Source organism: Prenolepis imparis, unplaced genomic scaffold (assembly GCF_030444845.1).
Source record: "Prenolepis imparis isolate NDT839.2.m4 unplaced genomic scaffold, iyPreImpa1.0 SCAF_3, whole genome shotgun sequence".
Lineage (NCBI taxonomy): Eukaryota > Metazoa > Arthropoda > Insecta > Hymenoptera > Formicidae > Prenolepis > Prenolepis imparis.
In genome coordinates, this window is record NW_028141161.1 from 14,717,381 (window position 1) to 14,734,312 (window position 16,932).

The following is a 16,932-nucleotide window of genomic DNA, read 5'->3' on the forward strand; positions in this document are numbered from 1 at the left end:
TGTATAAATAACTACGTTCTTGTTTCTACACGCCGCGTGATTTAATTTCGTACTTTTCGATAAATTGCATTGAATGTACAATTTTTATTTTCATCAATACTGTCATATATTTAACGCAATTTGTCAATATATTATCGTATTTTATATTCATTTGCGTTTTTAGATTTCATTCGCACTCTCTTCAATAGGGCTTGCGATTTGCAATTTTATAAATATTATGCCATTCGAGGATTTATCAAAATTGTTGTCTTCTGAATTTTCATGTTTGTCATATTGCATCGATATTTATTGCGATTGGATACAAAACGCCATCCTTCTTTCAGCACATGAAAATGATCGATGTCGCGCTGACTGACAGATGCACGTGTCATCCGCGTTAAAAGTGCTCATGTCGAATTTAACCTGTTTTCGATTCAAATGTTGCTTGTACTATGATGATACGTTTCACCTTCGTGTTACGATCACTATATTTTACGAGTCTCGTTCTGTAAAACTTTTTATTGTTCCTTCAATCGCTGATATACAGTTTCGCATAGTTTAAATGGATGTCCATATCGTTAAAATCGGACAAGTACTTATTAAACTCGTCGAGTTTAAAAATTTAGAATATTCTCGAGATGCATGGAAATTTAAATGAGAAAATAAAGAAAAAATAGAAATAATTTTTTAGATTTTTTCTCTAAACAACTAAACTTTTGTACTTTTATAAATATACATTTTTTAAATCATAAACTCATTTTATTTCTTTCTTTATTTATTTTTTAGAAGAAATATTTATCGCTAAAAGAGAGAGAGACAGAGAGAGAGAGAGAGAGAGCCAATATATTTCGCATTTTATAGGATGCAATATAATTAAATACGCTTATAAACAATTAATATTTGGATAGCAATTTGAAGGCTTTGGAGAAATTTTGGACGTCTCGTTTTCGAAATTTCCACAATGTACAAAAAACAAATGACAGCAACATTCGTGCAGGCTAGTCGCCTGTAAGGTCGTTCTGATTTATAGCTCGAGGTGCATTTCCACACATGCAATTTATATTCGTGATTCCTATATGCGAAAATATCTCGGGGGATATTAATTCCGCGATTTCTATACACATCTCTGCGCGCAACGCATCATCGAGCGCATCGCTTTGTGAACGCCGATTGAAATGTAGATGGGAAAAAGATATACATATATTGATAACAGTGACATATTCGCATATTATATGAAAGTTTCCTCCTCATTATTCGCGTTATATTGCATTTCTCTATCACTGACACAATAGGACTGAGATTTATATCAGAATTATGAGACACAAAAAAACATAACAAAAAATTCTATTTAACTATAAAAATAATTTGTGTAAATTATTCGCGATTGAATATATCGTACGCAATTTTACTGTTAGTAATGTAGTAATTAAAATCATATTTAAAATAATTTTTATATATTATATTTTAATTACTTTCTCGTCGAGTTTTTTTTTTACAAAAATTATTTTATATGTTTCTTTAATAATAATAAAATAAATTGCACACTTTACCCTGTTGCGTATTACAACAAATATCACAAAGAACTACATGAAAATTCTGAGAATTACGTAATGATACAGATAACATAAAAGAATTATATAAATGCAATAAGTAGACAAATTACGCGGCTGTCCCCGCAATTTTCCAGATCTCGAATACAATAAAGACCGCTGTTTACCTCAGAACTCGATGTTCTTCTTATGGAACTATACTTTGCGATCGCTCATCCGACCTAAACACGAGCATTTGAAAAAATAATTCGGGAATGTAAATCATATGCAGCGTAACTGCACGAATCAAAATAAATTACAAACCCAAGGTCTGTAATTAATACTTCGAAATGTCAAATGCAAGTTCTTGCAGGTTTCTTCAGGAGATTCGTCGACACATCTGGATAGAACTCTTGTGTATACTTGCCAGAGAACAGAGTCTCTCTTTTCTTTTCTCTTTTTCTCTTAAACGTTCCAGAGACGCACGCAGGCCGAAGCTGACCAGGTGCGGATTTCCAGACCTCTTCCTGCCTTGCGACCTCCATTGCCCCCCCTAAATGCGTCTTTCACGATTCAGTAGATCGCCCTTTACCACATACAGTCCCCCTTTATATCACCTATTAACTTCGACTGTTCACAATGTGGGTCTGCTCCGCGTCTCGCCAGATCTTATCGTATACGGATGCCGACAGCAAAATTGGATTTAACGAGATTGTTTGACGGACGAGTGATCACGTGTAAAAATTTTACACGGTGATTAAACGGGGGATTGAGAAGCGATACATATAAAGCGTTTCGAAAGCGTGATTTTAAACGATCTTTCTTTATACAAAGGAACAATTTTCTTGGAGAAAAAAGTTTATTACTAATCAACATTATCTTTTATATGAAAGTACTATTAAAATATTGCATCAATTTAAGCTTATACTTTCTCTTAGTTCTTAGCTTAACACAGAATTATATAAATAATTATTTATATCATTATAATTGACATTTTATAAGAATATATTATTTTTCAATATTTTTGAATGAAATTCAAACTTCGCCGAATTAAACAAATAATTTCGCCTGAAATATAAAATTCATAAAACATTCGAGAAAACGAAATATATTTTCTATATTTGAATCAATAATATTAATAAATAATATAGCTTTATATTATTCAAAGCATACTATGAATACTTGCTATAAATTTTTTTAAATTCTGTACTAATTGCGAATTACTAATTTCTCTCTTCCTCGTCTACTTTTTATCTTATTCATATTCTCATATATCGCTTCAGATCCTTAAATCTTTTTATTACATGTCACTGGGATGACCAACTTAGGCGAATATCGAAGAAATAGCCGTAGCTCTGACAGAGGAGGCCACAGCAGCACGTCGTTGATCCAGCCTCCAATTTGCCGGTTTCTCTTTTGTCGTTCCAGGCGATTTTCGACGCGAGGTGCGGCCCTTTGATGGTCAACAATGAACGACGGTCTTTCACAATGTGCAGCGACGAAGTCGACGGCGACAACGAGTACGTGCGTCTGTTGTCGCTAAGCGTCTTTGAGACGTGCGGTAGGTAGATAGTTAGAGTGAGAAAAAGATTCCAGGAGCGCACTTTTGGAACGCGGGCGGCCTTTGTTGAATGGCGTGTCGGTATATTTCAAAAACGACAAAATATCGTAATTTTTCCTGAAAAGGTATTATTCACGCCCTAAAAACGGACTGCCCTATTCCGAAGGCGAAAAACTGACTGGGTAAAATTGTCGTGAAAATCGGTTTATCGAATTTTTTCACGGGTTCCGCTTCGAAGTAATAGAGTCGTTATGCGGTTAGGCACGTACGAAACAGATGGTTCCAAAATAATTATTTGACATTTTATATATCAATATAAAATTAATTATATCAATATTAAATCCTTTCTCAAACTTATTTTTTTTATTTTTCAAAATTTGAAAATAGTGATGCATTAAGTATCCTTGAAGTATCCCATTCAAGGATTTAATTATAGTTAAACGTGACCTATAATAGAATTTATGAACCTTACTTTTGCATAATTTTCAATATTCGCAAGAGAAAACCCCCTGTCGCTTAATTCAGATATTCATTCTCGATTGAGAAAATTTTTACCATGAATTATTTCTTGAACCCTTCAAAAGTTCGGAATGTATTACGAGATCTGCACGGACTCTCCTTAATTACTCAGCAACAATGTTCTCGCAAGCTGTTAGTAATTTGCGGTTCAAGTTTTTAATCACAAAACGCGGCCGAGTTTCGCGAGTCGACGTCGAAGTTACGGTTTCGCGGCTTCGACAGGAATGCTCGCGCTCTTTCTGGAAGAGCCGTGGAGAACGCGTTAAAAGCGCGAAATAATTGCGCTCTGCTGGCGGTTCGTTATAGTGGTAACGTATGTATGCGATGGGAAGGGAAGCGAAGTGGTTTTCCGCGAGAGCAGAAGCTCATCGTCACGTCGGCGAGGAGCGTGAACGAGCGCATAACGGCTGGATGACGCTTTCGCGGAAGCGAAAAATGGAAGCGTGCGGGTCGACAAAGGGCCGAGACCAAGAGGAAAACTCGGGCGCGGCAAATTTCCGCATGTATGTAATCGGGTCTTTTTGTGTAACTGTCCCGGTCTGCCTTGCAAAATGTCCGCTTCGAGTTTGTTAAGCGAGAACGAATACCGAGGAAGAGAGAAAAAAAGGAAAAACGACGCTTCGCGTTTCACCTCTTCTTTTCGCGACAATGGCGAACGGAAATATTGCCCGAGCAGAGGAATCGGTGTAATGCCGGATTCATGAGGGTGAATCCATTCATACTGTTCTCCATACTGTGTGCTATTTTAAATTCGCTTTCTTGAAAATATACTAAAGTTCGTCAAAAGTGTTCATTAACGTAATTACACGCACGGTCCAGCTTAGCGGTTTAAAGATTAAATATTAATACGCTCTGCTTGAACAATTGTTGCGATTCACGTCGAGGTATCTGAAAGATCTCGGCATCTCTCTCATCGACCATCACCATCATCATCTTGTATCCTATACGACTCTCCAAGATGTATCGTCTGCCATAAACCGCCACCGCGTACGCGCTCAGTTTTCCAGGTATGTCGAGTGTACGAGGTCTCAAGGGTGGCAGGAAGGGAAGTAGAGAGGGGGTGTACAAACAAAGTAGTCCCACCTTTTCGCGAGTCAGCGGTGAAATTTACATACTCCTCGTCGCGTTAACGTAACGGAGTGCGAACAAAAAAAAAAGAAAGAAAGAGACGAAGAGCTACGCGAGTATGCAAGATCGTGAAAGCGGTCAGGGATGACAAAAGGGGTGAGACGAAGGACGATGCGAGGCTGTCGCACCCAAGACTTAAGGGTAGTACTCGCACCGAATTCCAAGCATGCGCCCAGTACCTGCTCAGAATATCGTCTCGTCATATTTCTGTCGTAACGCGTTGGATCCTCGCCCCCCGAACAATCTCCCCATCGGCCTTACCCCCGCCGACCGCTTGACACGAGACGATATTTTATTTGCAAAAAGCCCTACCTGCAGGTTGCCACTTCTTCTTATCTTGTGTGCACAGGAATTTCTCGCCTCGGCACAGCGCTTTGCAACACCCAGATTTCACAGTGCTCAACTTCTCTTTTCTCTCTCTTTCTCTCCTCTCTCACATCTCATTTCTCTACTTTTCATTTGCCTTTCCACTCACTTTTTTCTTTAGTCTTTTTTTTTCTCAACCTCTTTTCGCTCAACTTTCTATCCAGGAATGTGGACGCTGACTTTTGGAAACCATAGTTAATTTTTAAGAATACAAATATTGTTTTGAACAAAATTATTATCTAATGTTTCCAATTGAAGATTTGGAACTAATGAAACTATTAATGATTTTCATATAAAGCCGCCCCCTCTTGTGTTTACTTTAAAGTCTACCTCGCGTGGTTTATCTCTTTTGTCGCTGTCTTCTCTGTCTCTGATTTTTCTTTTTCTTTTCCTTTTTTTCTCTTTCTCTTCCTCTTCTTTCTCGCTTTCGCTCCGTCAAACACTACCTTCTCCATCTCTTCTCTCGCGATACGATGAATTATTTATGAATAGCATCCAGGAACAAGTCGAATCGACCACGCTCGAGAGACCCGACACTTTCTTGCGATCTCCGATACATATCCAAACCTATTCATCTTATCGAGCTGGTCCGCAAAAAAAAAGGAACATTAACATCGGAGATGCATCGGCGAAACGAACTTTGCTTTCGAGATCGCGAAAAACGACATCGATGCGCAACGATATTATTATAAACGACGTGATGGATAACGATGGAAAAGTGAGATGTCTTTATTTAAATTGCGTCCCAAATATTTCGTCACGTACGTTTACAAATTACAGTTGAAACTCGCGTCGGGGACGTCCGATAAATTGTGTTATTAAGCTCGACGCGTAATAGCGATTATCCTGTAAGTTATATTGACAAATTTGTTGGACTCGTTAAATGCGTGATTAACGACGAACGATATTTACCATATCGATTATAATACTCATCTGTTTCCAATAGCGCTTTCTTTCTCTCTCTCTCTCTCATTTGGTCTCTCAAACAATTTATATTCGATTTATAGCTCTCTCAAACAATTTATATTCGATTTATAGTTTTTTCGCAGAAACTCATAATATTTCAATACTGAATCTGGTTACTTTCCAGAAAAGAAAAATATATTGTTGTAGAATTTAAAAGTATGAAAATAAATATCGGTAAATAACGATATCTTTACGCTCTTATAATTTCGCGAAGCGTAAAATACGCGAGAAAGGCACGAAGAAGGAAGTGTGTGGGATCGTAGGAGCGGGTCGTAGGAAGCAGGAAGATGTTGATGTTTCGCAGGTCGTACAATGTACGAGATACGTTGGTGCCTCCTCGGGGTTCTCTCGCATGGGTAACGATGCGCAGCATAAAATGCACAACAGAAATACTGCAAGAACGGTCGTCCTCAACCACGTCACCGTCGTCGTCGTCGTCGTCGTCGTCGTATACACGTCGGATATTCCACCGGAATAATAAAATGCAAGACTTTCTTCGCGCCTCGTGTCTTTGTTTTATCTACATTCGCTACATCTTAGTGTGTCTTTCTCGCTTTTCGTATCACAAGATGAGAGAATTGATTTATTCCCATTTCGATCTGTCGTGCTATCTTAACTCGGATATATGCGATTTTCCGAAAGATATATTTTGGTAAGAGAGTTTGCAACCAAGTTTCCTCTCTCTATTTAATTAATTTAATAAGCTTAATTATAACTATATAGTTTTAATTAATCAGTAATTAATAATAATGTAAATCAAAATGTCATTTTAAAACCTCAGAAAATAATCTAAATTTCAAATTAATCAGAATCATCAATTTCAATTAATCACCGAAGTCAATAGTTTAGTTTGTAAAATTTATCATAGGGAAAGTTTTAAAACCTTTAAAAAGAATGTCTCGTGAAAATCTAATGGAGAACGAAAAATACGTGCTCCAAAGCACTACTGCCACATTTCGGGATAGACCGTGAAAAAATGCATTGGACGTGATTTATCCTACCTGCGAAACAGAGGCGGCTCATGCACAAGCAGATGAAAGTCGTTTTCGGAACATATCTCACGGTCCCGATGGTGTACAGCGCACTTAAAACTTCTGGATCGTTTGCCGCTCATCTGCAATCAAAAATATAAAAAAATCCAATTAGTAAATAGATAATTTTATTTAATTTTAGTTATAATAGATTTAACTAGTTTTAAATAGTTCCTTCTCTCTATAGGCTTTTCCTGTCAAGAAATTGCAGTTCAAAAATTTCTATTTATGTATTTTATGAGAGCTCCTAAATGGAGAAAAAATAATCAGTAGAAAGATTATAGATTTACTGCGTTTTAAGCGCAATTCTCCCTTGTCGAAGATGTTTGGAGTGATTTTCCTGCCAAAGATTTGCAGCTCAAAAATCTAAATTTTATAAATTTAAGAACTCTTAAATAGCTCTTAATTTTGCAATCACACCGAATTCGACATATTTATTTTTAAGTAGATGTTCACTCGGTTCTTTCAATAATTAGAAAATTCAAGAATTAAAATATTTGCTTTTAGAGATGACAAGCTAAAAATATTTAATTTGAGAGATTTAAAAGCTATTAAATTACTCCTAATTTTATCATAATAATTTTTTTTATTTTATCGCGATGGGGGGAGCAGCTGAAAAGGGGTTTCTATTTAGGCGATAAATCGCGAAACTCGAAATTTGTTTTGCGGTAGTTCGTAAGGACAAAGGTTTTGGTTGCCGGTCTTGGCACCGACCAGGTATGTGGGAAGTGCGAGCCGCAGAGGCTTCCTCGAAGCTGATATTTGGATCGGGGGATCCGTTAACGCGGTTAGGCAAATGCAAGCAAGAACGCCGGCAAACTCCTCGAGGTAAGTTGTGTATACGTAGACGAGTGCTATGCTAGGCTACCGTGTGCCCGTTGTATTCGCGCAAGTACGCATGCATATACACACATACAACTGAGGATTATATTACGTGTAGTTTATAGTCCGTTTACACAGGTATAAGCGCACGCAATGACATAGCCAAAGGATTAATGCGATAATTAAAATTAATCAATTATCAACGTAGAATCAAATTTCTAACGTTGTTAGAAATTGCGGCGAATAATATTTTCGTAAACACATAAAGGTATGAACAAAGGGATGAAGGTATGAACAAAAAGTAAAATAACAGTATATGAGCAGAATCTGTTTTAAAAGTCGTTAATTAAGCGGAATAGTTATTTACAATTTTTTAAATGAGGACATGCCTTTCCCTCCTCCCAATCTATTCGAATCTCTGTTTTAAATACAAGTTTATTTCAAAATATATTCTTAATAAATAAATTAACAAGTATTAAAAAAGATAAATCGCATTATTTTTTCATTGTATTACACAGAGAAAATTTTCTCTTAGAATTTACCCTGAAAATCATGGTAATCGTGGGACAATGTGGTATGGAAAGAATTGTATGAGAATTTCTCTGATTTATCACAATAAAAGATAATAATATCTATCATAATAAAATATAAAATATGTTTAATTAATTTTACTAAACTATATAATAAAATTCTCATAAAATTCTTTCCATACCATATTATTCCACAATTATCATGATTTTCAGGATAAATTCTCTCTGTGAAATGTTAATTTGCTAACAAATGTCTAATTATAATTATGCATTTAATTTAATATAATTCAATTTATAATTGTAAATTTATTATAGTTCAATATGTAAATACGAACCACACCTTTACGCATAACGCAAGTCAATAAAGTTTAATTCTCCTGCATTGTGATTTACCTTCTTATGCAACGTATCATTCCGAATGCATTTGCTCTTTGTGAGAAATATGCGCGATATATATAACACGGGTTTTCCTGACTTTCACACTTTTTCTTTATTCACAAAGAACACTTTCATGCAAACTGGATAAGCCGCCGGCGTCCTCATATCTTCGGCCCGACGGCATCTTAGAGATTTTACATACAGTTCACTTTTTATCTTTCTTTCTGCTTTCTTACGTTTTATCTGTGATTTACGCCAGAGATCATTCAAGAATGATTACATCGATTTTTTTCCTAATAAAACATTTCATTTTTAATACCTTATTATAGATTATTTCAAAAATATTATTACAAACTAATATTCTTTATGTTTTACCTGTTACAAAATATTATTTTTTTGTTTTAAAGCAATTTTATAAACGTTAAACATTTTTTAACTGTACATCTGGATCTGAAAAATCAAAATGGAAAAATTGAAGATATATACAAGCCAGGCATAGATATAGCGTGGATCAGATATATTAGGTACTTAAAAATTATTTGACATTAATTTTTTCATCTATTAATTATTTATGTTTCTTAGCTGTTATGTGATTTCCGTTTTATGTTACCTGCTTAAAATATTAAAGGAAAATCTTTCAGGTATGATTTTGATGTACCTTTGCATTTTGACATTTCTATTAAAAAAAAAAATATTTTGAATACTTGTCTCTATTTTCTTAACAATTCCATTCTAACAATGATCACTTCATAATGGAAAATAGTATATTGAGGCGAATTTTCTCATGTGCAGGAAATAATCAATGCTCATATCCATCGAGGTTTTTAAAATGTGACATTCTTTAACATTTGATATTTGTCATGAAATTAAACACTTTAATACATCTGTCTTATATAAATAAAATATATAAAGAAGTAGAAAGATGTAGAAAACAAGAAAAACATATCTTCCACCAAAAGTATCTAGCAATGAAATAAAATGCATATTGCCAAAAAATGTATGTTTATGCAATTTTTCAGAGTAGCTCTTCAATTTGTCGAAGCGGCTATCGATTATGTCATCGTGATAAAAAAGTGGTAATGGAAAACGCAGGAATTTTGAACGTCTTGCTTTCAAAAATACGATGATGGTACAGGTTTGATTTTTGTTCGTTTAATTGTCAAAAAGAAAACCATCGAGAGACGAACGAGCTGGAAGCAAGGAGTAAGAATGCATAGAGAATGAAAGGCTCGACAGGAAAATTCGGACTAGTCAACGAGGAAAATTTAATTTGTTCCGCGCTCGACGTCCTTCGTCGTCGTCGTCAGGGTTGTCGAGCATCCACTTCACGGCGACTTTATCGCGACGTCTACTTTGTGGTCTTCTTCTCTCAGCGCTCGTTTTCATTAACGGTATGACGTGCTCCTGATCGCTGGATTTCCGTCGATGAAATGCTCTTAGTGAAAAATGCAATTCAACCGCAGACAACATTGTTACATGTCGAAGTGTTCTCTTCATCATTGAAAAGAATTTGTAATAAATCATAAAAATACGCGTTGCAAGAGATCTTATTAGAAATTCCGCTTCCGATGTCTCGATGCACTGCTTAATTTCATAATCGAGTGACAAGTTCTCTTCTCTTGTAAAAAATTAAATTCTATTTTCGTGCTCAGAAAGAAGTACTTTTTCTTTTTCCCTCTTTCTCTTCCTCTCTCTTTCTCTTTATCGTTACACTGCATTTTCAAGTATTTTTTATACAAAAGTTGCATAAACAATTATCTTCTCAAAGGTAAATGTTAAGTTATTATTAGGGAAAAAGAAAAAAAAAATTAATTGTTAACTCTTTGTATTACTTTGCCTTTACGGATTCTATTGCGAACTTTTTCTTTCTTTAAATATGTTCTTTCAACCTTGTTTAATATCTTTTTAAATATAATCGCGTACAAAAATGATAAAAATAATATTTTATTTTTTCGAATAAGATTTTACCATAAAAATCTCTCTCTCTCTCTCATTCTTTAAATGTTTCATTACGCGTTTCCCGAATGTGTAATGAATCTTTTATGCCTGAAGTACCATGTACATTCATCTCATTTCTCTGTATATTCGTACTTATTTTTCCATTTAATTCAAATGTACATTTATGCAATACCATAAGAGATCTCTTTATCATTTTTTATCACTGAAAATGTAAAATTTTCTCTATAAGATCATAACGTGAAACGCCTTCCACGTGCGAATATGGAATAACATGAAAAATCTTTGTACTACTTGTAATTGTATCTAACGGCATAAAATATTCTTTAAATTTTCATTGATCGCGTTAATAAAAAAAAAAAACAAAACAATGGCATAAAAACAAGTTCGCACTTTCTCCTTTCCTCTTTACATACATAAATATTTCTTCGGTTTACAATACTTATACTAGATCTCGTGATATGTGAAAATTCATCACTTTGTGATTTCTGTCAAAAAATATTAATAAAGCGTTAATTTGCTAATTAAATTTTAAAATAATAATAGGTTATAAAATTTTAAATAGTAATATGTTGTAAATAATACGTTATAATGCCTTATCTGCGATTAATATTTTTTCACAGAAATCAGCTAATTAATTTGTTAATTTGTTAATTAAATTTTAAAATAATATGTAATAAAAATTATAAAATAATAATATATTTCAAATAAAATGTCATAATCAAGAGATACGGTAGTGTAAACATATAAATGAATATATGTATAATATTATATATTCATTTATATTGTATTTATATATTAATTTATGTAAATTTGTTTTAATTATAACCTGCATGGTTGCTCCGCCGTTGCCCGATGCCTCCCCGGGCCTCCTCCTCCTCTTTTGTTTTTTAGCGTCTTTTTCGCACTTACACAGCACACGCTCGCGAAAATACGATCACGCGCGCGCATTAATCAACAAAATAAAACAATCGCACGAAAATTTGAACACGGCACTCCCGACACGTAAATACGTTAAACGTACGCGACTCTATACGGCACTTGCGATTTTAATCGCGCGATACTTTATGCGGAACTCCTGACATTCGCGTACGAGACTTTTCATACTTCGGCACTTCCGCTTTTAATCGTACGTATATGCGCTTTCGTTAATTATACGCGACGCATATTTGAGAGAACAGCACGCGACAATTATAATTATACGAAGCTACGAAGATCCGTGCGGCGCGACCACGAAATTTACGCGGGAATGCGAGATGTCGCCACAATGATGCCAACTGACAAAATACGCGGGAAGTCGGCGCAATGATGCCACCTGTTAAAATAATTAAAGAGATTAGAGGTTTGTTCTTTTTAGCTGCACTGGTGCACTAGTGCACACTGGGCTGCGTTCGAAACGTCACCCGAGTGCATTCCCTCTCTTTCTATATCACTACTCTCTCAGTGATATAGAAAGAGAGGGAATGCACTCGGGTGACGTTTCCGAACGCAGCCCTGCTGCAATAAGTTAAAGAACAACCTTAGAGTCTTTTGCGATTAATCGAATAAATTACATAAATTATATATAAATTATATTTCGTCGAATAAGTTAATATCCATCCTGTGTATTACATTATACATTCATGTAAAATGAATCGCGGAGATAAACGATGAGTAATTATTATAATTTTACAAGTAATAAATACTAAACGAAATAAGTTATAATCTACTTACGACAAAGTTGCTCTGTCGTTGTTCGATGCCTTCCCGGCCCTCCTCTTTCTCCTCCTCTTTTCTTCGTACTTACAGCGTCTTTTTGGCACTTATACAGCACACGCTCGCGAAAATACGATCGCAATCGCGATTAATCAGCAAAATAAAATAATCGCACGACACTGCCGACGTTAATCGTACGCGACTCTATACGGCACTTGCGATTTTAATCACGCGATACTTTGTGCAGAACCCCCGACATTAATCGTACGTGACTTTTCATACGGCACTACCGCTTTTAATCATACGCATATTATGCGCTTTTGTTAATTATACGACGCATATTTGAGAGAACAGCACGCGACAATTATAATTATACGGAGCTACGATCTACGATCCGCGGGACGCGACGCAGGAAATTCACGCGGGAAGTCGCAGTGGTGCCAACTGTCTAATTAGAAATTCCCAACCCTTCGCGACTAATCGATCATTGAGAGGATCGATTAATATAGAGGGCTTTACTCGAGGTGAGAAAAGTGCTTGGAACAATATTTTCATCGACCAATCGGAAGAAAGAAACATTTTCCTCTTGCTTCCGAGCGGTTTTTTTTAATCGATGCAAGATTAAATGTTAATAATAATATTAATAATAACAAATTTATAATTAACGAGGAACATTATTGTATAAATGTATTGTATGAATATCATAAACATATATTGTATAAATATCAATATTTAATACGTTAAATATTGATCTGTAAAATGATCGAGATATCAGACTTTGACATGCGGAATGACTGCGCATGTGCAAAGACCAGACGGACTGGGCTTCATAATATTACATTTTACAGCTGTTGATTATAAAGGGGAAAGGATAGTTTTCGGGGTTTTTTAAGAGTGTGCTAAAGCCATCTGAAGTGCTGTTTCATCAAAATATTTTTTTATTTCGAAATGGCATCTAAGAAATTTTAGCGTGTTTTCTCGCCTCTGACGTCACGATTTCGACGTGATCGGAAAGGAGCCAGGAGCCTTAAGGCGGTTTCTATGTTGTCATTCGCGCGGCGAGAGTCGAACGAGAAGGACGCGGCGTGAGACGCTCCGTGTATCCACTATTCATTGCAACGCAATTACATACGACGAATATTGGAAGAGAACACGATTAATTCTAATAGGTATTTAGCCATTATTAGCCTGCGTGACTGATTGACATCTACGATTAACAACTCATTAGCGTATCTATAATTTACGACGGCAACAACTATTCATCGAAAATATGTACGTATTTCGCATTAACTTATTTATTTGAACGAAAAGTCGAAACGATAATCGGGCGAACGCTAATCACGCATTGTTATTTCATTATGATATTTATAAATAATCATTTCTATAACGATTCTCTTGATTGTGGAAATATCTTGTATGCGTTTTGGATCTTTCGTTGTTAAATATCATTTGCTCATTATTTTGGCATCAAGAGAACGTGCAGTAATATATACGAGTGATTATAATGAAAAGTCGTTAAATGCATCAATTGTTCATTAATAATTGATTTGAAATTACAAGAAACAGAGTATAAATCGTATGAATATATGTCGTAATCCGTTAAATATTTCGTAACGGTAATGAACTATCACACGACGCTCGGCGTTCTTTTTTTACAGCGTGAAGTGCGCTATTATTGCTTACGTGCGACTGCTATGACGTCATTCACACGGCGAGGTTCGTACGGGAAGGTAACGGCGCAAGCCAGGCCAAGTGTCGTCGTAATATCTTTCGAAAAACACGGTCACGAGAAGTAGCAGGTAATTATCGTTATATAATCAACGTAACACAAACGCGATCATTCTCTACAACTATTACAATTAACAATTATCAGTCTGCGCGATCGATTATAACCCTCGCAATAAATTATTTGTAAAAGTATCGCACTAAGTACTCATCGAAACAGATATTTCGCGCAATATATTTACTTGAAATAGGAAACGAAATGATATGTGATTTTAATATTCATTTAGCTGCACATCATTTCGGCATTTCTATATCGTTGTGATTTGTCAAAATGCGTATCTCGCAAGATTTATTCAATCAAAATCTGTCGTGCAAACAAAATTTTCATGTCGATAAACCTAACCATATTTTCGAATATCGCTGATATTTATCTTTAATTTTAAATTATATATTTTATTTATGTTATGTTACGATGTAGCAAAATTTTGTTCTGATATATGTATATTGTTTGTTAACAGCAGAGATAGAATTGCTACAGCAATGAGTGATGGATTTTCGTAAGTGAGTTTTGTGCCATGAACGACAAAGAATGAATACGAAAGGACAAAGAGAATCGGAGAGAAGTTTGACAACGATGAAACAACTAATTTAGTGGAAGGTAAGCAATTTGTAACAATTTCTTTTATTTATGTTTGTCTTTTATTTTTACTTTTATTCGCTTACTTATTTAAAATTAATTGCTTGTTTATTTCTGCAATAAATATAATATAATGTATAATTCAAAATATTCGAAATTTTATATTTTAAAATATTTAAGATATTTAATAAAATAATTATATTAACATATATTTTTTTCTATAAATAAAAAATATTAAAAATTTCAATAAATAATATTTTAGATTTATAATTTTTTAGATTATTTATATAACAGTTTTATTTATATAATGTTATACACACACACACACACAACATATATTTATAAATTTTATTTTATAAAATTTTATATAAAAGTATTTTTATGGAAATTATGTAACTTTTTAAAACATTTATCTACATATTTATATGTTGGATATCTGTATTAAATATCGAAATAATGATACTTTAGCAATTTTGGTATAAAATATATAAAATATAAATGAATATATATATATATATATATATATTGTATATATATATTTAATATAAAATATAAATATATTACAATTAATAAAATTTCCAAGTTTATCGTTTAGCTAGATAAAGTAAAAAAAAGAAATAAAATAAACAAGTAAAATAATGCATCTATCAAATATAAAACTTTTATTTATGTCTCTTTCTTTTTCTCTCTCTCTCTCTCTCTCTCTCTCTCTCTCTCTCTCTCTCTCTCTCTCTCTCTCTCTCTCTCTCTCTCTCTCTCTTCCTTTCTATTTCTCTTTCTTCAAAGTATTCATATGTTATAAACAATAAGGATCAGAACAAGTTATTTATATATAGCAAATAAAAATAAATTTTTATTTATAGAACATTTGCGATACGAAAAAATAGTTAGTATCTGTGACTGTTTTCTCTTTTTCGTTTTCAAATTTTTTTAAGTAAGATTTAACATGTATGTCTTTATGGATATTTTTACATATTCCTCCAAGATTAAAAGTTATATAAGAGAGAGAGAATAGTGCAATAAAAAAGCAATATTTGAAAATTATTTTATATATATAGATATATGTCATAAACAAGGAAAAGAACAAATGACAATTTTACAATCACCTAGTACATTTACACTAATTTATTTAACAGAAGATGTTAACAATTAAATTGTTAAAATCTATTGTTATTATCTTGGTTATTATATACATATTAATGTTATGTGTGTGTGTGTGTGTGCTAATTTCTCAAAGCCTATTTATATAATATGTATTTGCATATATTCGGGGTATATTAATTTTATATCATATTAAACATTTCATGGCAGTTATGAATTGACTGGCATATGGCTTTTTACAATGCCGTTAGTTTATTACTATGTATACGTAATCACTTAATCATTTGTGCGACGAAATTCAAGCAAGACAATGGCAGCTTTTTCTCTTGCTTTTGTATAATACGTGTATATAAATACACAACTTTATTGCAATGTGTATCTTAGCAACATACATGGTGTAAATACAAAACATTCCTTGCATATGTTGCATGTATTTAACAGAACGTATAAAATCGGACAAAAATTGGAATTAAATTATCGAAATCGATATTCTAAGAGAAGGTATTAGGATTTTTATATACTAGATGAATAGAAAAAACGAATCCCCCTCCGTATATACTTGTTTCTGTTCCTGTAAAAAAGTCAGATTCGTCGTCGTCGTCGCGGCCGTGTCCGTGGTGCCGACTCCGCTAAGTAAGTAAATCTTCGACGTAGATTTACGATCCCGCAGGGAGTCACCCATGTATCTCGTTCGCCATGCCGTGGCGTGGATCGATAGTATCGCAGACGGGACCCCAAGCTTCGTTCTATTAATCTCGATCGTTTGTTCTAAGTTTATCGTCCGTCGCAAAGTACCGGGTACATTTAAGCAGGAAGGTTACCGTCTATGCCTTATATGTGTACTGAGAATCTTCCAACTCTCTCTTATCGACCACTTGAACCTTAATTTTAGATAAGTTTTTCTTCTCTCTCCATTTTATATATATACATATATATAACATTATATATAAAAATTTTTGTATTCTTCTGAAAATTCATCATCTCTTATAATTTTAATCTAGTCAAAATC

At 34.1% G+C, this 16,932-nt stretch overlaps 2 protein-coding genes across 3 annotated transcripts in view; one reads left to right on the forward strand and one right to left on the reverse strand.

Moving 5' to 3' along the window:
• Positions 1-16,932, reverse strand: part of Stet (stem cell tumor) — a 364,546-nt gene that overhangs the window by 125,950 nt on the left and 221,664 nt on the right. For both annotated transcript variants that reach the window (XM_083034856.1, XM_083034855.1), the window contains exon 5: positions 7,050-7,162. In XM_083034856.1, the coding sequence (XP_082890982.1) occupies positions 7,050-7,162 (113 nt within the window). The remainder of the gene's footprint in view (positions 1-7,049; positions 7,163-16,932) is intronic.
• The window catches only part of LOC145933726 (uncharacterized), a 187,513-nt gene continuing 178,379 nt past the window's right edge, over positions 7,799-16,932 (forward strand). Inside the window, exon 1 of the mRNA XM_083033706.1 lies at positions 7,799-7,907. Coding sequence (XP_082889832.1) covers positions 7,799-7,907 — 109 coding nt within the window. The remainder of the gene's footprint in view (positions 7,908-16,932) is intronic.